Source organism: Suncus etruscus, chromosome 13 (genome assembly GCF_024139225.1).
Source record: "Suncus etruscus isolate mSunEtr1 chromosome 13, mSunEtr1.pri.cur, whole genome shotgun sequence".
Classification (NCBI taxonomy): domain Eukaryota; kingdom Metazoa; phylum Chordata; class Mammalia; order Eulipotyphla; family Soricidae; genus Suncus; species Suncus etruscus.
The window spans coordinates 670,558-693,276 of NC_064860.1; the positions used below are offsets into that span (position 1 = coordinate 670,558).

Sequence of the window (22,719 nt, forward strand, 5' to 3'; positions counted from 1 at the left end):
GGTGACGGTAGAGAAAAGCTCTATTAAGCAACAAGCTAGCAGGTTGGAAGTGGATAGGCTCCTAGAGAACCATTTTGCCTACATGGTCACAAGATGCAACTTATAAAGGAAAACAGGAAAGTCTGTCTTTATTTATAGTTTTAGTTCTTGGGTCATACTCCGTGGTGCTCAGGGACTACTTCCAGTTTTAGGCTCCTGGATTGCATCTGGTGGTGCTCAAAGGAACCATGTAGTTACAAAGAGGACAAATGCCAAGAGCCCTGTGGAAAGTGACTTGTTAGAAAGAGACATTTACAGATTGGTTAGTACCAGGGCACTACTCTAAGTTATCTGAATACCTAAAGAAATGTTTAGGAGGGGACGGAGATATAGCATGGAAGTAGAGCGTTTGCCTTGCATGCAGAAGGATGGTGGTTCGAATCCCGGCATCCCATGCAAGGTCCCGAGCCTGCCAGGAGCGATTTCTGAGTGTCGAGCCAGGAGGAACCCCTGAGCACTGCCGGGTGTGACCCCCAAAAACCAAATAAATAAATATATAAATGTTTAGGAGTGGGAGTACTAAGACTGGATTGAGGCCTTGCATGCACGTAAGACTGAATTTGAGACCAAGTCCTGGATGGTCCCTACAAAATATTAAATTAAAATTTAAAATAAATTGAGGCTGGAACAATAATTCAGCGGGTAAGGTGCTTGCGTTGCACAAAGCCAGCCTGGGTTTGATCCTCGGCACTCCATAATCCACTCCACTAGGAATGACCCCTGAGTATAGCCATGTGTGGCCCCAAAACAACAATCGTCAAACAAAGGAGGGTGGGAGTGATAGCACAGCTTTGCACACAGCCATCCCAGGTTCGATCTCCGACATCCCATAGGGTCCTCCAAGCCTGTCAGGAGTAATTTCTGAGTACAGAGCCAGGCATAACCCCTGAGCGCTGCCACTGTGACCCCTCTCCCCCAAAATCAAAACGGGGGTCTGATATGTGGCATGGCAGGCATTTGCCTCGCATGGCCGACCTGGGTTTTAATCTTGGCCAAGATCTCTGAGCACCACTGGATGTGACACAACTTTGGCCCTCCTAAATGAGTGATCGGCTCTAAGTTTAACAGCAATCTCTGTAAGTGGAAATCCACTCATTTTTTTTCTTTTTAAATAACTTTGTGTACTCAGAAATTTAGAGGTGATAGGTTAAAAGCTTTCAACAATCACATCTACCACGTAGGTAAATCAGAATCAAACACAGGACCAGGCAGGCATGGTTTTCGGATCTTACACAGCCTCAACGATGAGTTGTTAGTCATGTGAGCCGTCTTTATGTTCTCAGTCATAGGAATGACACAGATGGCTGGGCATCGGCCACACTTGTAGGCAGCCACAGGGAGTCAACCAAGCTGTTGAGCCTGATTTTTTCTGATGTCAGCATTTCCCCCGCATTTTTTTTTTTAACTGGGGTAGCATTGGCTGGCATCGTTGTATTTAGTAGCAGCATCCAGTAATGTTTTTCCTCATTTTGATGCCACTTGAGCGGCATCTGCTTCTAACATGTCATCCTAAGCAGACTGCGAGGGCCGGGGTAACAGCACAGCACAGCTGGCAGGGTGTTTGCCTGCCCTTTTGGATCTCGGCCTTCCCACAGGGAGCCCAGAGCCAGCTAAGTTCTGAACGCGGAGCCTTGAGCGCGGCTTGGTGTGGCCAAGGAAATAAAACGACCCCCTAAACCCTCTCCCAATGAAGAAAGAGAGAACAAGAGCAGGTTCCATTTCGAGCTGGACGCCGCGGACCTGGGTCCGATTTGGGCATCCCGTCGATGTCCCGAGCACCCGAAGGAGCGAGCAATCCTCGCGCGCAGTCCGGAGCGGGCCTGGACACCGCCGAGGAAAAGAGGCGGCGTGTCGGGGGGCCTCGCCCTGGGTGCGTCGGGCGCGTGGTGCGGGTCTCGCTGGCGCTGCCTTCAGTGACCAGGAGGGTCCCGGCGGCACGAAGCGCGGGCGAGCAGGCGGCAGCCCGTGAGGTCAGCGCCGGGACGCGAGCGAGTCACAGAGGCCGCGCCCGGCGACGCTCGGACGGTCCGCGCCGCGTCCTCGGGGCTCCGCGCTCGGGCTCGGGCTCGGACTCGCGCACGCTCCCGCCGGCCCTCGCCGCGCCCAGGCGCCGTCTCGATCCCCGCCCCCGCTTCCCCGCTCCTCCGCTCCCCGGGCGTCCCCGCAGCACGGCCGAGCGCGCCCGCCTCAGGCCCGCGACCATGGCGGTGTGCGCCGCGCTCGGCCCGCTCGGCGCGGAGGCGGGGCCCGGCGCGTGCTGAGCCGAGCCAAGCCGAGCCGAGCGGCGGGATGCGCAGCTGCGAGACGACGCGCGCGCGCAGGCCCGCCGCGACTGCACTTCCCAGAAGCCCCCTCGGCGCGCGCGCAGGCGCCGCGGGGCCCAACGGCCGGGCGTCACGTGACGCGCGGCGGCCAATCGCGGCCCAGCTCGCCGGCGCCCTCCCCCTGCGGCGCGGCCGTGCGGCCACAGCGAGCTAAGATGGCGACCGTGGACCCGGTGAGCACGGCCGGCGGCCCCCAGCCCCGGACCCCGAGCCCGCGCCCGGGACCCCGGCGGGTCGGGGCGGCCCTGGGGCGCGCCCGGGAGCGCACGCCGCCGCCGCCGCCGGGCCCGGCCTCCGGGACGATGGGGCCGTCGGGCGGCGGCGGCGGCGTGCGGCGCGCTCGGGCGGGCGGGCAGCGGAGGGAGGGAGGGAGGGACGGGGCGGAGGGCGCAGGCTGCGCACGTGGCCGGCCGCCGAGGCCGCGAGGGGCCGGGCCGGGGACGGGGACGGGGAGCGGCCGCGTCCGGGCGGCGGGCGGCGAGGGCCAGGCTGGCGGGCGGGCGGGCGGGCGGGCGGGCGGGCGGGGTGGGCTTCGGCCACGCGGCCTGCTCCCGGCTCGCCGGTTCCGGGCCTCGCCTCGCCTCGCCCCGCCGCGCGGCATCCCCGGCCGCCCGGGCCAGCCTCGGCTCAGGGAGGAAGGAGCCCATTCATTCGCCGGCCGATCGGCCGACCTTGCCCGGCGTCGAAGCCCCGCTCCAGCCCCTGCGATCGCACAGCCGCTCGCCGTTCCCGCCCCGCAGCGCCCGTTTCCGAACTGACAGCGGACGACTTGGAGGACCAGGCCACTCGCGCATCCCGGCGGCTTCATCTGGATGTGTGCGGCGCGCACCCGAGCTCGGGGTCACGCCTGGATGTCGTGGCACACGCCCTAAGTCCTGCGCGCTGTTTCCTGGCATGAAATCTTAACTCGATACCCTTGACGGACTCGGGGGTTCGTCTCCTCAGCCTTTCCACCGTCATCAGAAATCCTCAATCGTTGTCAGGGAGTTTGAAGTGAAGTTTAAGTGACACGACTGAGACATTAAGTATGGAAGGATTCTTTTCAGTCACTATTCAGAGCCCTTGATGTGTTAAGAGCACAACAGGACAGATTGGGATTCCCTGTCTTTCAGTGTAAAACCCCCACTTGTTTAATTCCCAACGATGTCTGTGTTCATGATCCAGTGTAGTGCTCCGCTGCTGGTCCTTGGTTTAAATCTGTAGAGAGGAATTGGAGCTATATGTAAGACGGATACTTGCTGTATCTTGTTGATGTACTTGCCTCATACATTGCCAACCCGGGTTCAGTCCCGCGCTGGGTTACTCCTAGCTCCGCACTTCTAAATCACTTCCAGCAGGCTCAGGGGATCCTATGGTATGCCTAGGATTGAATCTGGTTTGGCCATGCACAAGGCAGACTCCCTGCTCCTGGCAGGCTCTGGGGACCTTATGGGATGCCGGAGATCGAACCCAGATCCGTCCTGGTCAGCCATATGCAAGGCAAACGCCCTAGCCCTACCTGCTGTGCTATTGCTCAGGCCCCGACACCCCCCCACCCCATATTTTCTTTTTGTTTTTGCAATTGAGGTCTTCCTTTGGGGATACTCTATATAAAACAATTGCTGTTTTAGGTAGGCCTAAGTTTGTTGTTTTCCTGCTAGGTGTAATTAATTATAGCACTTAAGTTCCATCAGAGTTTTCCTGCTGCTCCTCTCTTCTGTAGGCATTTGGCCTCTTCTCTAGCTCCACCCTATCCTGTGTGTGTGTTACACGCAACGGTGTTCAGGTGCTCGCGGATCACTCTTGGTAAACTCGGGATCATGTAGGGTGCTGGGAATCAAACACAGGCCTGCTGAGTGCAGGCAAGTGCCCTAGTTTCTAAACTTTGCTTAGACCCTTTGTCTCTCCTTTAGGTTTTGGCCAGTTTTATTTTTTTATATGGGGGGGGGGGGACACACCTGGCAGTGCTCAAGGGTTACTCCTGGCTCTGCACTCAGAAATCCCCCTGGCAGATAAAGGGGACCATATGGGATGCTAGGATTCGAACCACCGTCCTTCCGCACACAAGGCAAGTGCTCTACAACCATGCTATCTCTCCAGCCCAGTTTTATTTTTAATTAATTAATTTTGGTTTGGGGACTCAGCAGCGCACAGGGCTTACTCTTGCCTCTGTTCGAGGAACATCTCTTGTAGACTGGGGTATGGGACAATCTATGGTATGCCAGGAAAGAAGTCCAAGTCAGCTGCATGCAAGTCAGGTATCACTTGTAGCAGGATTCAAAACACCACCCCCAAAGCCCCAGTAGGCTATGAAAGGTATGATGTGCCTTACCACTATACTCTCTCCTGTCTTTTTTTTTTTTTTCTTAGAACTTACTAGGGTTTATTACAAGTAAACAGTGCTTAGAGGCTGAACCAATTGCGAAGGGGGTGCTTACCTTGCACAGACTGACCAAGGTTTGATTCCTGTCACCCGTCTAGGAGTGATTCTTTTTGAGTGCAGAGCCAGAAGTAGGTCCTGAGAACCTCTGGGTATGCTTCCCCCCCCCCTTAAAAAAAGTAAACAAAACTTATACTGGGGGGATGTTACATAATTGAGTGGTTTATTGATTTTGGTTTCTTTGGGGCCACACCCGGTGACGCTCAGAGGTTACTCCTAGCTATGCACTCAGAAATTGCCTCTGGCTTGGGGAATCATATGGGATGCCAGGGATCAAACCAAGTTCCGTCCTGGATCAGCCACGCGCAGGGCAAACGCCCTACCGCTGTGCTATGGCTCAGGCCCCAATTGAGTCGCTTTATTAACTTGATTGATAGGGTAATCTTGGAAGTTAATAGGGCATTTTGCTAGCATGTGGGGCTGGAGCGATGAAACAGTGGGTAGGGTGTTTTTTGCCCTACCCACAAAACAAAAAAAACACTAATATGTCAAGATTTCTCACTTACTCCTCTCTCTCTTTTTCTCTCCTCCCTCTCCATCTCCCTCTCCTTTCTTCCCTCCCTCCCTCCCTCTAATTTCTTCCCTTCATTTTCTTTCTTTCGTTTGAAGAAAGAATCCCCAGTGGCACTGAGGGTTTACTTCTGGGTTTGCGCTCAGAAATCACTTCCTGCAGGCTGGAGAGACCCTATGGAATGCCGAGGATCAAACGTGGGTTGGTGTGAAAGCAACTCTCACACTTTCTTAGCAAACAGATTCAATTCTGGTATATGTTTCAGATTTCTCTTCTGTTTCTCACCCCTTTCGAGGGGAGGATCCCACCTGGTGATGTTGAGGGGTTATTGGCTCTGCTTTTGGCAGTGCACAGGGGGCCATATGAAATGCCAGGATTGATTACAAGCAGGGCAAATACCCACTGTTGCTCCAGCTCCAACACTTCCCTTTTTTTTTTGAGGGAGTTGTGTTCTTTGTTCTCGGGCTATTCTGCTTTTGGCCCTTGGTGGTGTCAAAGGGATCATATGCAATGCCAAGAAATGAATCAGGGTCTTGACTGCTTTCATGGCAGGAGCCTTACCCTTTGTACTATCTCTCCAGGCTTGTACTTCATTTTATATTTGAATTAGTATTATGCATCATTATTTGACTTACAGAATTTCAACTTAAAGACAATGCAGTGAAATTGTAGACTACTGTGTAGAGTGGATTGCATAAACTTCATCCAATTTGGACAAAATTCTACATGAAAAATCAATGAAATGCTCTTGTATATAGAAAGCGTATACTAGAAATAGCAATCCTGAATGTAATAAGGAACCTCTGAAACAGTTACTCTAGCAATGATGATTTCTATTTTTTTTTTTCTTTTTTTTTTGGGGGGGGGGTTTTGGGCCACACCCGGCGGTGCTCAGGGGTGACTCCTGGCTGTCTGCTCAGAAATGGCTCCTAGCAGGCACGGGGGACCATATGGGACACTGGGATTCGAACCAACCACCTTTGGTCCTGGATCGGCTGCTTGCAAGGCAAATGCAGCTGTGCTATCTCTCCAGGCCCTATTTTTTCTTCTTTATTACTGTTCTGTCTAGTTCCTGTGGGTTTTCCTATTTTTGTCAGGCACTTTTCTTTTAGGGGGGCTCACATCCAGAGGTGAGTCAGGGCATTCTCTGCTTTGTTTTCTGGGGTTGCTCCCAGCAGTGCTCAGGGAACTTTATGGTGCTGGAGATCAGAATTGAATATATGTGTTTAAGCCCACTGTGCTCTCTAGCCCTGTCTTAATGACTTCATTTGAGAAGAGAAAATGAACATGGCTTTTAGTCTTCATTTTACTGTATTGTGTCCTTGAAGTCTGCTATTTCTGTATGTAGCTGAAGCATAGGAGTATGGTTTCTTATAGTGCTTTGGATTTTCTTTGGTGTTTTTTTTGGGGGGTGGGGGGTTTGGGTCAGGCTCAGGGGACCATATGGGATTCGAACCATTGTCCTGCATGCAAGGCAAACGCCCTACCTCATGCTATCTCTCCAGCCCCAGTGATTTGGATTTTCTTTCTTTCTTTTTCTTTTTCTTCTTGGTTTTTGGGTCACACCCAGCAGTGCTCAGGGATTACTCCTGGCTCTGCGCTCAGAAATTGTTCCTGACAGGCTGGGGGGAGGGGGCGGACCATATGGGATGCTGGAATTTGAACCACCATCCTTCTGCATGAAAGGCAAAGGCCTTACCCCCATGCTATCTCTCCAGTCCCATGATCTGGATTTTCTTTCTTTTTTTTTTTTTTTTTTTGTGATTTTTGGGTCACACCCGGCAGTGCTCAGGGGTTACTCCTGGCTCCATGCTCAGAAATTGCTCCTGGCAGGCACAGGGGACCATATGGGACGCCGGGATTCGAACCGATGACCTTCTGCATGAAAGGCAAACACCTTACCTCCATGCTATCTCTCCGGCCCCATGATCTGGATTTTCAAATGCAGTATTCATAGATGATTATCAGTTGAGTTCTAGAAAATTACTCCTAAATTGTGTTACCAGGGCCCAGCATGTAAGGAAGGCTGTCTTGCTAAAATGCTTATATCCCATAACCCAGGTCCACCCTAATCTTTAGTTTGTTATTTTTGTTCTGGTTGTTTCTCAAGTGCTTAGTGAGTGATCCCTTCGCAGCTTTTTGTTTTGTTTTGTTTTGTTTTGGGGCCACATCCGGTGATGCTCAGGGGTTACTCCTGACTATGAGCTCAGACATCGCTCCTGTCTTGGGGGGACCGTAAGGGTGGGACTCCAAGGGATCGAACTGCGGTCCGTCCTAGGCTAGCGAGGGCAAGGCCTTAATCTTTGTGCCACCGCTCCGCCCCCTTTCCCAGCACTTTTTGGCCAACTCTTCTATTCTGACATTTCAGTGCAGGGCTCCAGAGGTGTGATGCCTTGCAGTGTTGAGGGCTTCCCTGGGCCTACTTGATACTGTGCCTCAGGGGCTGCACCCCGTGATGTTCTGAAATTGAACTAGTGTTGGCTGTGGTGTATAGCATGCACTTTAATACTTGTCTTTCCAGTTACTAGTGCTCTTTCCCTCCCCCGTAAGTCTCCCACATAATGCTCAGGGACCCACGACCATATGGAATATTGGGAATCAAACCTGGGTTGCTTTTGTGCAAGACAAACACCCTACTTGTGCTATTGCTCCGGCTCAGAAACTTAGATTCTTAGAACTATAGATTCTGGTTGATAGGGCATTTGTATTGCATGTGTCTGACCTGGTTCAATCTCCAGCATCTCAAGTGGTCTCCTGAACCTCCCAGGAGTGATTTCCTGAATGCTGAGTCAGGAGTAAGCCCTGGGCACTGCTGTGTGTGGCTCCAAAACCAAAAAAAAATAAAATAGAAACAAATTTAGATCTTGGCCCTTCTTTCACAATGCTTCTTTTAGCATAAATGACTTTTTGTCATTTGTCAGTGCTGGGTATTATTTCGGCTTTGTGCTCGGGGGGTCACTTGTGGTGTGTGGGGGACAGTAAGCCGTGCTGGGGACCAAATCAGGTGGTGATTTACTTGGCATGTCAAGTACCTTAATCCCTGTGCTATCTCTGGTGCTATGAGTGGCTTTTTAATATGGCAGCACAGATTCTGAGAGATACTTGTTTTTAGTTTGGAGTCAGAAATGATTTTTACTGAAAGAAATTTGGAGAGATGTGAGGGGAAAGAAAGAGGAGTTACCTGTTCAAGAGGACATGGGTAAAAAGAGACTCAATTTGTAGGCGCTTGGGCATAGAGCAAAGGTATGGAATCCATTCTTAGTATGTCTAAGAAAGACCCTGAATTGGATTATCTGCAGTTTTGGAATTCTTTCCTACCCCCAAACCCCACCCCAAACAACTCTGGGAGTGATTTTGGTGACCACCAGCTAGGCCAAGCATTTCTGGGAGTAATCCCAGAGTACTGTTGGGAGTTGTCTCTAAAGAAAAATTTTATTTGGTTTTTATTATAATTGCATGGGAGGTAATGCTTGATGTCTATTCCTGACTCTCAGGAATGCTTAGGAATGACTTAATACAAAGGAGACTGTATGCAGAACTGGGGATCAGACCAAGGTTGATTACATACACGTTGCTTTGCAGGACTCTCCCATTCCCTATACTAGTTTTCCTCCTCTTCTAGTATAATTTTATTACAGTAGACAGAATATTCTGATAAATAAGAAAGTGAAATACATTGTGATCTCAACAACTGTTTTATAATATTAAAATAGAATATGCTGAGATAGGATAGATAAAAATATAGCAGTAACCTACTACAGAGTTCAACATATTGAGCATACACTTTGCATGCAGGAGGTTTGCATTTGATCCCATCCTTGAATGGGCTCCTTTGACACCTTCAGGAATGAATATTTATTCTGAGTCACATCAGAGTTGAAGGTAGCACTTAAACTGCTTAAATTATGAATAGTCTTTTTTTGTGGGGGACTGGTGGCACTAGGGGTTATTCCTGGCTCTGTACTCAGAAATTGCTCCTGGCAGGCACAGGAATAACCATATAGTATGCCGGGACGCCGTCCTATATCAGCTGTGTGCGAGGCAAAGGCCCTACCACTGTGCTATCTCTTCGGCCCAATTATGAAGTCTTTTTTTTTTAATGAATAGTCTTAAGCATTGCAATGTGTGCCCCAAAGTCCAACCCATCACCTCCTGACAATCCACAAAGTGGTCTTTTCTTTTCTTTTCTTTTCTTTTCTTTTTTTTTTTTTTTTTTTTGGGCCACACCCGGCGGAGCTCAGGGGTGACTCCTGGCTGTCTGCTCAGAAATAGCTCCTGGCAGGCATGGGGGACCCTATGGGACACTGGGATTCGAACCAACTACCTTTGGTCTTGGATCGGCTGCTTGCAAGGCAAACGCTGCTGTGCTATCTCTCCGGGCCCACAAAGTGGTCTTTTTGTAATTCTTTTTCCTTTTGGTTTTTGGAACACTCTTGGTAGTGTGGAGGGATTATTCCTGGTGGAGTTTGGGAGATCATATGGGATGTCAGGGATGCAAGACCATGCAGGATGGCAAGAGTTCAAGACAAGTGTCCCATCTGTGTACTATATCTCCTAGTCCTTGTTCTTTGTTTGATGTTACTATCAAGTGAAAACTTGGTTTGCATAAAGTGAAGATGGATGTTAGCACTTTAAAGTGGGTTTATTGCACTTGAATCCTTTGTCATTCTGTGTCTAATCTCTGAGTTGTCTGTGAAGGGCTTGCATTGCTTTACAAGATAAGATTCTCTATGAACAAAACCTTTGAGGCCTCTCCAACCTTACTTCCTAACTGTCTGTAGTTTTACAATCCCATTCCTCTCTGAGTCTCTGTACTTTAACATCTTGTCCATAAACACTATGCTCTCACTACCATCTTTTCATCTTTTAAATGTGTGCTCAGTGGCTTGAGTCGGTCTTTTACCCTGTACTCTCTGCAGCTCAGTAAATACAATTTTTAAGTACGATGGGCTGAGAATTGACAGGAGACCCACCTGTACACCGTCTGACCTTCTGAACACTGCTTGATGGGCTCGGTGTCCTCTGCTCTCCTCCCACACACCCCAAAATAGGAAGAGGAAAGATTCTTTTTTCTTTTTCTATTTTTGGGCCACACCTGGTGACCCTCAGGGGTTACACCTGGTGGCTATGCGCTCAGAAGTCACTCCTGGCTTGGGGACCATATGGGATGCTGGAGGATCAAACCGAGGTCTGTCCTAGGTTAGTGCATGCAAGGCAGACACCCTACCACTTGTGCCACCAATCCAGCCCCGGAAAGATTTTTTTTTGGGGGGGTCACACCCGACCGCACTCGGGTTACTCCTGGCTCTATGCTCAGAAGTCACTCCTGGCAAGCTCGGGGGACCATATGGGATGCCGGGATTTGAACCACCGACCTTCTGCATGCAAGGCAAGCACTTTACCTCCATGCTATCTCTCCGGCCCCGGAACGATATTTTCTTAATAGCCTATGTACAGGTGCATGCAAGGCAAATGCCCTATCTGCTGCTCTCACTCTGGACCTCTAGCAGAATTTTACTTTAAATAGCTAAGCATATCCTACTTGTTTATGGATTTTTTTCTGCAACGATTTTGGGAATTGGTGCTCTCAGTATTTTGGGGCTATATTCTGCTTTACCCAAAACAAAAACCTTCCCCCAGCTTCCAGCCATGGTCCTTTTTCATTCACCCCCTTTTTATGTGTAAAAGACCCACCTAGGCTGGATTAGCTCCAGATAAGTAGATACTTTCTGCCCTTTCCCCATTGGATTGTAAATTGAACTGGTCAACTAAAGAGAGGACTTTCATATCAGAAGGCTAAAGCCATGCTTTTAGATAAGTGTCTATTATTTTCACCAACCCTGCTCCAGACCCATTCTCCCAGGGTTGGATTACTGTAGGTTGAGCCTTACAAGTATCTTTATTCTCCGGTACTAATTTCATGGTGTAAAGTAAATCTCAGATACTGGAGATATTAATGGCAACATTTCTCAAAATATTATATAGGGGGCACAGCAATGGGGCATTTGCCATGCTTGCGGCCCACCTGGGAGGGACCTGGTTTGATTCCAGCATTCTGTGTGGGCCCCTGGCCTGCCAGGGTGTATTTCTGAATGCAGAGCCAGGAGCAACCCGAGTGCTGCTGCTGTGGCCCAGAAACCAATCGATCAATCAACAAATAAGGTTAAAAAAAAAAAAAGAGGGGGGCCGGAGAGATAGCATGGAGGTAAGGCATTTGCCTTTCTTGCAGAAGGTCATTGTTTCGAATCCCGGCATCCCATATGGTCCCCCTAAGCCTGCCAGGAGCAATTTCTGAGCGTGGAGCCAGGAGTAACCCCTGAGCGCTGCTGGGTGTGACCCAAAAACCATAAAAAAAGAAAAGAAAAGAAAGAAAGTATCAGGTATGCCTCTATAGTTTACCAAAAAACTAAAAGAGAAGATACAATTTCAGAGTAACTTTACTTTTAATTTTAAGTTATTTTAATGTTGAAAATACTTCATAAATTAATAAATGGGAGCTCTGGGGCTGGAACAATGGCACTATGGCTAGGGTGTTTGCCTTGTATACAGCTGACCAGGTTCAATCCCCAGCTTTCCATATGGTTTCCTGAGCCTGCCAGGAGTAATTTTTGAGTACAGAGCCAAGAGTAAATAATCCCTGAGCACCGTGTACCCGGGCAACTTATGTGCCCATGGTCATTAATTCATTTTGATTTGACTTTATGCATGGTATAGAAAACAGAATTTGGGGGCTGGTGAGGTGGCACTAGAGGTAAGGTGTCTGCCTTGCAAGCGCCAGCCAAGGAAGGACCTCGGTTTGATCCTCCGGCATCCCACATGGTCCCCCCAAGCCAGGGGCAATTTCTGAGTGCTTAGCCAGGAGTAACCCCTGAGCATCAAACGGGTGTGGCCCAAAAACCAAAAAAAAAAAAAAAAAAAAAAGAAATATTTTAAAAAAGAAAATAGTCTTGAGTTTGCTTTTTTAATGTGGTGACCGTTTTTTCCATTACCACTTATTGAGGCTTTCCTTGTTCTACTTCATATTTTTTTGTTACTTTATTGAAAATTAACTAATCATATACCTCAGGGTCTGTCTTTACAGTTCCAGTATTATGCCGTTTTAATCACTACCACTTTGTAATAGTTTGAATTTGCAGAAAAGTGATGCTTCTCATCTGCATTTTCTGGAGGACTGCGTTAACTATTGGGGCAAAGTTTATTGTTCCAATGAATTACACACATTTGATTTATTTTTTTAAATGTCATGGTATCCTTGAAAGAACTGAATTAAGTATATATGATTTGTTTTTGTTTGCTTGTTTTGGGGCTACACCTGGTGGCACTCGGGTTACTCCTGGCTCTTCGTTCAGAATTCGCTGCTGGCAGGCAGGAGAGGGATCATATGGGATAAAACCTAGGTCAGCTATGTGCGAGGCAAACGCCTCACCCACTGTGCTATCGCTCTGTCCACTATATAATGTTTTGGGAAGTGTTGCCATTCATATCTCTATACCTATTTCATTTTTTGCATATAGAAAAGCATGGAGTTTCATCTTAATTTTGTGTTTTTTTGTTTGAGCAGGGAGGGAGTAATATGGTCATCCTGGGCTGGTTACTCCAGGCTCTACAATCAGGAATTATTTCTGGTGGCGCTCTTGGGGACCATATGGGATGCCAGGGATCAAACCCAGATTGGCTGCGTCCAAGACAAGTGCCCTGCCTTCTATACTATTATTCTAGCCTCACATTTTAATTTTGTTACCTTCCATCATACAAATATGTAGAGTTTTATGTTGTTGCTTTGGCTTTTGGACCACACTTGTGGGGCTCAGGTTACTCTTGGCTCTGCACTCAGAAGTTACTCCTGACAGGTTCTGGAACCATGTGGTATGCTGGTGGTCCAACCCAGGTCAGCCGTGTGCGAGGCAAACAAACACTACTTGCTGTGCTATAACTTCAGGCCAATGGATTTTCTAAATGCTTTATCTTCTGCATTTAGTGAAAACATGACCAACTCCTTCCTTTCCTATCTGGATGCCCTTAATCTTTTTCTTGCCTAATTGCTACGCCGTATGTTGAATAGAAGTAAGAATGGGCAATCTTAGACATTGGACCAAAGCCTTTACACATACAAGGCAAATGCTCTACCGTTGAGTTACATTCCTGTCCCATCATTACCATCAACTCTTTATAGTAATTCTTTGGTGTTTGGACCATCCTCAGTATCTGGACACCTCCCAGCTCTGCTCTGTGGTTGCTCTCACACTTAAGGGATTGTGCTGTGCAGGATATTTAAACCTATAGCACTCTGCCACATCCTGGCACCCCCCCCCCTTTTCTTTTTTGCTCATAATGGCAAATGGCAGTGCTTAGGGTTTTTTCTGGCTCTGCTGGGTAGTGAATCTGCAGCCGCAACATGCAAGGCAAACACTGTATCCACTCGTACTATCACTCTGGTATACAGCTTTTTTTTCTTTTAATAAAATTCTTCATTGAAAATTCTGCATTGTACGGGGCCGGAGAGATAGCATGGAGGTAAAACGTTTGCCTTTCATGCAGGAGGTCATCGGTTCAAATCCCGGCGTCCCATATGGTCTCCCGTGCCTGCCAGGAGCAATTTCTGAGCCTGGAGCCAGGAATAACCCCTGAGCACTGCCGGGTGTGACCCAAAAAAGAAAATTCTGCATTGTGATATTGGTCACATAGGTCCAGGGTTACTTAGTACATTACTATTATATATGAACTTAAAATAATGTTTTACTATTTTCTACTAGGAAACCACCCCTACTCCTAATCCCCCACCTCCAGAAGAAGAGAAAACAGAATCTAATCAGGAGGTTGCTAATCCAGAACATTATATTAAACATCCTTTACAGAACAGGTAAGCTTTTTGTCCATATAGACTTTTTTCATAGGCAGCAAGGCAGATGTTGAAGAGAAAGTTGAAGTAGAGACTAGTGTTTAGGAGTATTTTAGGATACTAATTTTATTTGCTCTTGCATGACCAGATATTTTCCTTTCAGAGAAGAGAAACTGGGTAAGAGATTGGTTTGAAATTTACCAATTATTGGTACTTATTGAAATTATAGTAAATTAATTATTTGAAGGATTAAAGACTTTGAGGGTAGAATACTTGGATGAAAGCACCAAGAGGAATTTGGGGGAAGAATTGACTGTGAAGTGTGCAGATGTAGGTTAGGTTGGAGTAAAGGAGCAGTGATCATGAAAAAAAATTTTAGGAAAAAATTAAAATGTGATTACTGAATAAAATGAAAAAAAAACTGTTCATTAAATTGTGTGATAGTTACAAAATGACTACTAAATAGAATGATTTAAGAACTAAATCACAGGTTGCAGGGGTCTCAAACTCAATTTACCTGGGGGCCGCAGGAGGCAAAGTCCGGGTGATCCTTGAGTGCAAAGTCAGTAGTAAGCCTTGAACATTGAGGGTGTGACTCAGACAACTAAAACAGAACAAAACAAAAAAAGATTCCTCTAGGGCAGGGCCACAAAATGTTGTACGGAGGGCCATTTGCGGCCCAGAAGTTTGAGACCCCTGGGTTAGAGTGTAGATGATGACAAAGATTGGATAACTTTAATGAGTGAGTAGAAAAGCATAAAAATTTTAGTACTCTTGTGGCCGGAGAGATAGCATGGAGGTAGGGCATTTGTCTTACATGCAGAAGGACAGTAGTTCGAATCCCAGCATCCCGTATGGTCCCTCCAGCCTGCTAGGAGTAACACCTGAGTGCTACCGGGTGTGACCCAAAAAAACAAAATAAATTCAGTAGTCTTAAAAATTGCTATTGTTCTTTATGTTAAGGTGTTTTTTATTTTCTTTTGATTTGGGGGCAGTGGCCGTGCTCATCACTCTTGCACTCAGGGATTTATTCCTGGGGGCCTAGAGGTATGGGGTGTTGGGGAGGGAATCCCTTTCCTTTGTGTGCAAAGCAAGTATCCTACCTTCTGAACTATTGCTCCAAACATTGATATTTTCTTATAGGTCAGCTGCCATATGGAATCAGAAACCATATATTATTAAAATTTACTGGGTTGGGGGCCCGAGAGATAGCATGGAGGTAAGGCGTTTGCCTTTCATGCAGGAGGTCATCGGTTCAAATCCCGACGTCCCATATGGTCCCCGTGCCTGCCAGGAGCAATTTCTGAGCCTGGAGCCAGCAATAACCCCTGAGCACTGCCAGGTGTGACACGAAAACAAAAATATATACTGTGTTGGATCCAGATACTTTGTATTTTAGATGAATTGTTCTCATTCATGGCTTTGCACACCACTGGTCATTTGGAGAATGCTTCAATTATGTGGATCTCCTAAATGTTGACACTGACCATGATAGAGTATCAATAATACGCCTCCTTGGGGCTGGAGTGGTGGTGCCAGCTGTAAGGCACGCACTCGTTTAGGACGGACCGCAGTGTGATTACCCCAGTGTCCCATATGGTTCCCCAAGCCAGGAATAGTTTATGAGCACATAGCCAGGAGTAATCCCTGAGCTTCACTAGGTGTGGCCCAACCCCCTACCCCCACACAAAAAATAATAATACAGCTCCTTATTTTGCAGTCTCAACAGATGTGAAGTTCTGTGAGTTGTTAAACTGAGTGGTACATGTAAATGTATTCCTTTTAGTTTTCCTTCCCTTCCTTTTGTTGGTATTACTCTGATGAGTAGGGAATGCACACAAGTCTGGCTTTGTCATAGTCTTTAATTCTAGTACTTACTCGGGGTGGGTGGTCACTGGTGTGCAAAAAGCTATTCACCAAGGTTGGTACTTTCTGGTTATGGTGTCTGGCTGACTGTGATGCCCAGGAATCAGACAGCAGACTACAGCAGATTTCCCACTTCTCACTTGGCACATGTGACTTTCTTTTTCTTTAACCCCTGTCTCTTCCTGTTGACGTTTCAGTAACAGGGAGTCACACACATGCCTAGTCGGTGCTGCTCACAGACTCTCTGGTGTAGTGCTTGTTGGAGGTGTCTGGTATCACGTGGTTGTGGGGGTTGCACCCTTGATGTGTAATGTGGATACACTGCTGCCAGAATTACTTGAATGCTAAGGACCACAAATAGCAGAGCTTTCAGGATCTTGCATGGTTTACCTGGCAGCACCAGGAACTTAACTCATCTTTACAACTAGGCACTTTAGCCACTAAATCTTCTAGCCCTGGAGGCTGCTTTTGATTTTTCCTTTCTTGAGAAGTCCCTATTGGGCTATAAGTTCACTACTCTTAGCCATGGCTAGTCACTCACTTTTTATAGTAAAAGTGGTGTTCAACCCCATAAAACCAACCTTTTTTTTTTGGGGGGGGGGGGTTTTGGGCCACACCCTGTGACGCTCAGGGGTTACTCCTGGCTATGCGCTCAGAAGTTGCTCCTGGCTTCTTGGGGGACCATATGGGACGCCGGGGGATCGAACCGCGGTCCGTCCTAGGCTAGCGCAGGCAAGGCAGGCACCTTACCTCCAGCACCACCGCCCGGCCCCTAAAACCAACCTTTTTATTTTTACATTCCACATGATAATTATGTTGCTTTTGTTGTGGGGACCCCCTGAGCAGTGGGGAGGGAGCAATGCAGTATAGGTATTAAACTCAGAGTCTCACACTTTTTTTTTTTAACGATTGATTGATTGGTCTGTGGGCCACACCCAGCACACCCGGTGCTCAAGAGTTACTGCTGCCAGGCTGGGAGACCATATAGGAGTCGGGACCCGAATTGAACCGGGTCCCTATTGGTTCAGCTGCATGCAAGCAAATGCCTTACTGTTGTACACTCTCTCCAGCCCCAGGGTCTCAGGCTTGTTAAGGAATTTTCACCCTCATCTGAACCACAATTCTGGTCCCTTGCCAAAGCATTTTGTGCAGATGTCACTGGTGGACGTTTAATGAAATTGTCATTATTTTTGTTTGTTTGGGGGTCACAACCGGTGGATACTCGGGAGCGACTCCTGGCGGTGCTCAGGAGACCAAATGGGATGGATGCATGCCACGGTTTCAACTCAGCCATGAGTAAGGCATGCCAGCTCCCTTCCTGCTGTACTCTCTAGGCCCTAATGGAAATGGTTTTATCAAGGTGTTTTATTTTCCTTAAATGCTGTGGAACATAATGTGTTCCATATATATAATGTTTACATTTTTAGGGGAGGAGCACTTGTGACAATGCTGGGGTGATTATGCCATGCCAGTGATCTTACCCACAGGGCTTCTGTGCGCAAAGAATGTATTTTGAGTGAAATGATTAGTAGGAGAGGAGGAAGAGAAAGAGGGAGAAGGAGATGTATGGGAATGCAATTCTGGCAAAGCTCAGGGGTTGCTCTTAACTATGCATTTCGTCGATCACTCCTAGTGGTTCTTAGAAGACCATATGGTATGCTGGGGGTCAAACCCGGGTGTGCTTTTTGCACAGTTGTCCTGCCCATAGTACTCTTTCAGACCCACAAAGTATATATTCAGTCAGTCTCTTGAGCTATTTGCACTCTTCCCCAGCTCCGTAGACTGAGCATATGCTTTATATGTAGGTATCAGGTACCATTGGGTCTTCTGAACACTGCAGGGACCAATCCTACCTCGACAGCAAGGGGTAGCTCCTTAACATTGTAGGGTATGATTCCCAAACCAAAGAAAGAGTGTATCTAAAGCTCATGGTTAGTAAAATAAACCAGACCCATCTCATTGAGTTTATAATACGTTGGTATGAAATATAAGTATATGTCTTAACTTGACAATAACAATTTAGTAGCAATAGCTATTAAATTATGGGGTAGTATAGTAGGCAGGATACTTGCCTTTCATGCCACCAATCTGGGTTCAGTCCCTGGCACCCCATATATATGGTCACCTGAGCCTACCTGTAGTGATCTCTGAGCAGAGGCAGGGGTAAGTTTGAGCACTTAGTGTGGACCAAAAATTGGGGCCAGAGAGATAGCATGGAGTTAAGCCGTTTGCTTTTCATGCAGAAGGTCATCGGTTCAAATCCCAGTGTCCCATATGGTCCCCCGAGCCTGCCAGGAGCGATTTCTGAGCCTGGAGCCAGGAGTAACCCCTGAGCGGTCGGGTGTGACCCAAAAAACAAACAAACAAACAAAACTCAGCAGGCCTTGTGGTGCCTGGAATCAAAATGAAGATAAATGTGGGCCAAAAATTAAAAAGAATAAAATGAAGACCTATTCTTTTTTTTTTTTTTTATCTGCACAGCCATCTTTATTTCAGCACAATTTACTCTAGCCGAGATATAGAAACAACCCAAGTGCCCAAATTAGATGAGTAGATCAAGTTGTGTTATGTATGAGCTAAAATGGGTAGACTTCTTTTAAGCCAATAAGTCTGGTATAAAAAATCAAATAATATTACTTCTAAAGAAACAGCAGGGAGGTTTAAAATTCAGCAACATGTACATAAAGAATGTTCAGTGTTGGGGCCGGAGAGATAGCACAGTGGCGTTTGCCTTGCAAGCAGCCGACACAGGACCTAAGGTGGTTGGTTCGAATCCCGGCATCCCATATGGTCCCCCGTGCCTGCCAGGAGCTATTTCTGAGCAGATAGCCAGGAGTAACCCCTGAGCGCCGCCGGGTGTCCCCCCCCAAAAAGAAGTTCAATGTTTAATGAAAAGAAATAATTTACCCCATCAAAAACTTTGAGAGGAAATGAACAGACTCTCCGAAGAAGATCAACAGATGGCCTACAGGCACATTAAAAAATGCTCATCATCACTTATGATTAGGGAAACCCAAATCAACACAACAATGATATATTAACTTACACCAGTGAGGATGGCACATATCAAAAATACTGGAATCAAAATGTGTTGGTGGGAGGCCAGAGTGGTGACACGTATTTGCCTTGCACGTTGTAACCTAGGATGGATCTTTTTTTTTTTTTTTTTTTGTAATGGTTTTTATTTATTTTTTTTTTTCAAACAGAAAAAGCCATTTTAATCACACATATACATTCATAGGACTTTAAACAAAGTCTTTAATACAAAGACTGACTTCATCTTTTAATACAAAGACTTTAATACAAAGACTGACTTCATCATAAGTCCCACCTCAGGATCTGTGCAGATACTGAGACCTCTAAACATAGAGCAGAAGTCTTCCACACACCAAAAAAAAAAAAAAAAAAAAAAACGCCATCGGGAAAGTAAAGGATCCTGATCATGAGCAAAGTCTAGAGTTGATCCCATGACAGTATGCTCCAAGGACAGAGAAACCCCATATCTCTTAGGCCAAGTGAATTCCTTTTCGAATGACCCCAATATTTACTGTGCCAGGGCAGGAGGGAAAAAACAAATACAAAAAGCACAAAATCTTGGTTATTTTTTATATAAATATATATATTACCTTTATTTATTATTGTTATTATTATTTTTGATTTATTTATCTATTTTGGTCGATTTTTCTGTTTGGGTGCGATTATTGAAAGTGTTGTCCCCAATTATATTTATTTATTTTTTTCTTTCTTCTCTTTCGTTATGTGCTATACCATGTTTCTTAATTCAAGACCATGGCGTGATTTTTGTTTGTTTGTTTTAGTTTTTTTGTTTTGTTTTGTTTTTGTTTTTGTTTTTTGGTTTGTTTGTTTTGTCTGTTCTTTGAGGTGCTTATCGATATAGCTGAAGCCCTCAATTCATGGGAGGACTGCCCTGGTTTGTCTCTAAGGAGGGGAGATTGGGGAACAGGTGACTGGGCTGCTAGAGCAGATCACATGATCTGTGGTGGTTATTCATTGAAAATGTACCTCATTATATCTGCTTTTGCTTTTCTTGGGCAGCCCTGTCAGCCAACCCACCAGCTGTTAAGCAGTTTACAAGTAAATGCAATTTTTTTTTGTTGTGGGGTTTTGGTTTTTTTTATATTTTATATGAAGACCTATTCTAAGGGAAGATTTCCAGATATGAAAGGTTACAAGGATGAAGATTACCAAATGGGAAAACACTTTTTAATAACACATAGGGAAACACAGGTGATGAAATCTGGATTTGGTTATTTGAGGACTTTGAGGAATAATTCAGGTAAATTCCATTTCGTGAATGGAAATAGAGTAAGTTAAAACCTTTGTTTCCAGCATCTTTCCCAAGTCTAATTACATTAGCTCTCCCAGAGATTTTATTTGTTCCTAATATATTGTAGTTCAGAAAATGTATTATTGATCTTGGTGTACACAGTTGCCTCACTTCACCATCAGAATACCCAAAAATCCCTTGCCCCCGCAGAGCCCTGTGACAAGGATTTATTTATTTATTTTGAGCCACCTGGGTGTTCTGGGCTCACTCTTTTGTGCTTTGCTTTGGAACCACATCTAGCAGTGCTTGGGGCTTTGTCCTGGCAAGATCAAAGGTGATACAGAGTGACAGGGAATTAATGTTAGAATGGCTCATGCAAGGCAAGTCCCCTTTCTGGTGGACCTTCAGTCTAGACCACAGAGGCTGAAGCTGTTGTTGTGAGAGTTGATCGCAAGTATAATTTGGTGCCTGCCTGTCATGATACTTAATAAAGCAGATCTTTCCTCCACTGATCTTTGCAATATTAAAGCAATGTCAAGCCATAAAAATTAATGTCTTATAATTATGAAAACCGTTTATATTTGTTCATCAGTTAAGAATGGTTCTTAGCTTGTCCTGATTCCTAGGGAGCTGCAAGCCATACTGAGAATTTAAATAACTCATAAGTTCTTCAGATAATCGTAAATTTTCCGAAATTAACTTTCCTTTTTTAAAACTTAACTTAGTGGGGTGGGGGAGTGCACACATTGATTCTTAGGGCTTATTCTTGCCTTTGCACTCAAGGATCCCTCCTGGAGCTGGAGCAATAGCACAGCAAGTAGGGCACTTGCCTTGCATGCAACCAAACCATATTTGATTTCTGGCATTCTATATGCTCTCCAGAGCCTTCCAGGAGTAATTTCTGAGTGCAGAGGCAGAGTAACTAACCTCTGAGTGCTAACAGGTGTGACCCAAACATCAAAACCGAGCCAAAACAAAAATAGATAGCTAAATCAAGTATCAACTCCTGGTGGGCTTGGTGGTGGGGTTACCTTTTGTGGTACTGGGGATCAAACCTGGATCAGTCCGATGCATTGCAAGTATCCTGCCAGTTCTATTGCTTTGGCCCCTTGATTCTTTATTATATCAGGGATCTGATCCAGGGTTTCACACGTGCAGGGCAAGTGCTCTGTTGCTGAGCTGCATCCCGTCCTGGTAATATCTCTTGATGCATGGTAGCCTATAAGAATTGTCCAACACAAAACATGTACCATTTCAATGAAAGCAAGAAAGCTACTCATAATCTGCCACTGTAGGATAACCTTAAATTAGTAAATATTGTAGAATACGAAAACAAAGTCTGCTTTTTTTTTAATAACCAAAGGGATCATACCCAGCAATGCTTGGGGTAGTGCTTGCAGAAGCACATGCTCTAGCTTTTAGAACCATATCTCTCTGTCCTCTGTCCCAGATTTACTTTTTTTTTTGTTTGGTTTTTTGGTTTTTTGGTTTTTGGATCACAACCGGCAGTGTTCAGGGCTCTCTGCTCAGAAATCACTTCTGGCAGGCTTGGGGGACCATATTGGATGCTGGGATTCAAACCACCATCCTTCTGCATGTGAGGCAAACGTCTTACCTCCATGTTATCTCTCTGGCCCCAAGAAAATCTATATACTACAGCTGCTTTCTTCATCTTCTGACATGAGAACTAAAGGAGCAATTACTCCTCAACTTTTCCCCAGTCCTACTTTCTGTCTCTGTACCCACCATTCTACTTTCTCAGTTAAGTACCATGTATATGTACAGTCAAAAGATAGTATTTGTCCTTTTAGTGGTTTATTTTTCTCAGCGTACTATCAGATTCTAATCTATGCATGGGCTACTTTATTTATTTTTGAATGGCACTTTAAATTTTTCGCTATACAATGTAAGACTGCAATTTATTCTGACTTTATTTTCAGATGGGCACTCTGGTTTTTTAAAAATGATAAAAGCAAAACTTGGCAAGCAAATCTACGGCTGATCTCTAAGTTTGATACTGTTGAAGACTTTTGGGCGTAAGTAACCATTTTCAGATGACTTATTGTATACTTAAATTTTATGTGTAGAAGAGCTATCTCCATTTTGTCCATTTCACAATTTTTGTCATTAGTGGTTATTCTTTTGGAAAGTTTAATATTGTCATCCTTTGTTCCTGAAATACATGGTCTGTTCCTTGTCACTGGTTATCCTTTGCCTGAGAATCCTTTTTGTTGGTTCGTTTTGGGGCCACACTCAGCAGTGCTCAGCGGTTACTCCTGCCTCTGTGCTCAGAAATTACTCCTGGCAATCTCGGGGGACCATATGGGATACTAGGAATCGAACCTGGGTCTGTCCCGGGTTGGCCATGTGCAAGGCAAAAACCCTACCATTGTGCTATCTCTCCAGCCCCGAGAATACTTTATTATACCTAGA

At 46.0% G+C, this 22,719-nt stretch overlaps 1 protein-coding gene across 1 annotated transcript in view; it reads left to right on the forward strand.

The window, feature by feature from the left end:
* Positions 1-2,496: 2,496 nt before the first annotated feature.
* The window catches only part of EIF4E (eukaryotic translation initiation factor 4E), a 38,805-nt gene continuing 18,582 nt past the window's right edge, over positions 2,497-22,719 (forward strand). The window contains exons 1-3 of the mRNA XM_049785312.1: positions 2,497-2,536; positions 14,047-14,153; positions 22,227-22,322. Coding sequence (XP_049641269.1) covers positions 2,519-2,536; positions 14,047-14,153; positions 22,227-22,322 — 221 coding nt within the window. The 5' untranslated portion in view covers positions 2,497-2,518. The remainder of the gene's footprint in view (positions 2,537-14,046; positions 14,154-22,226; positions 22,323-22,719) is intronic.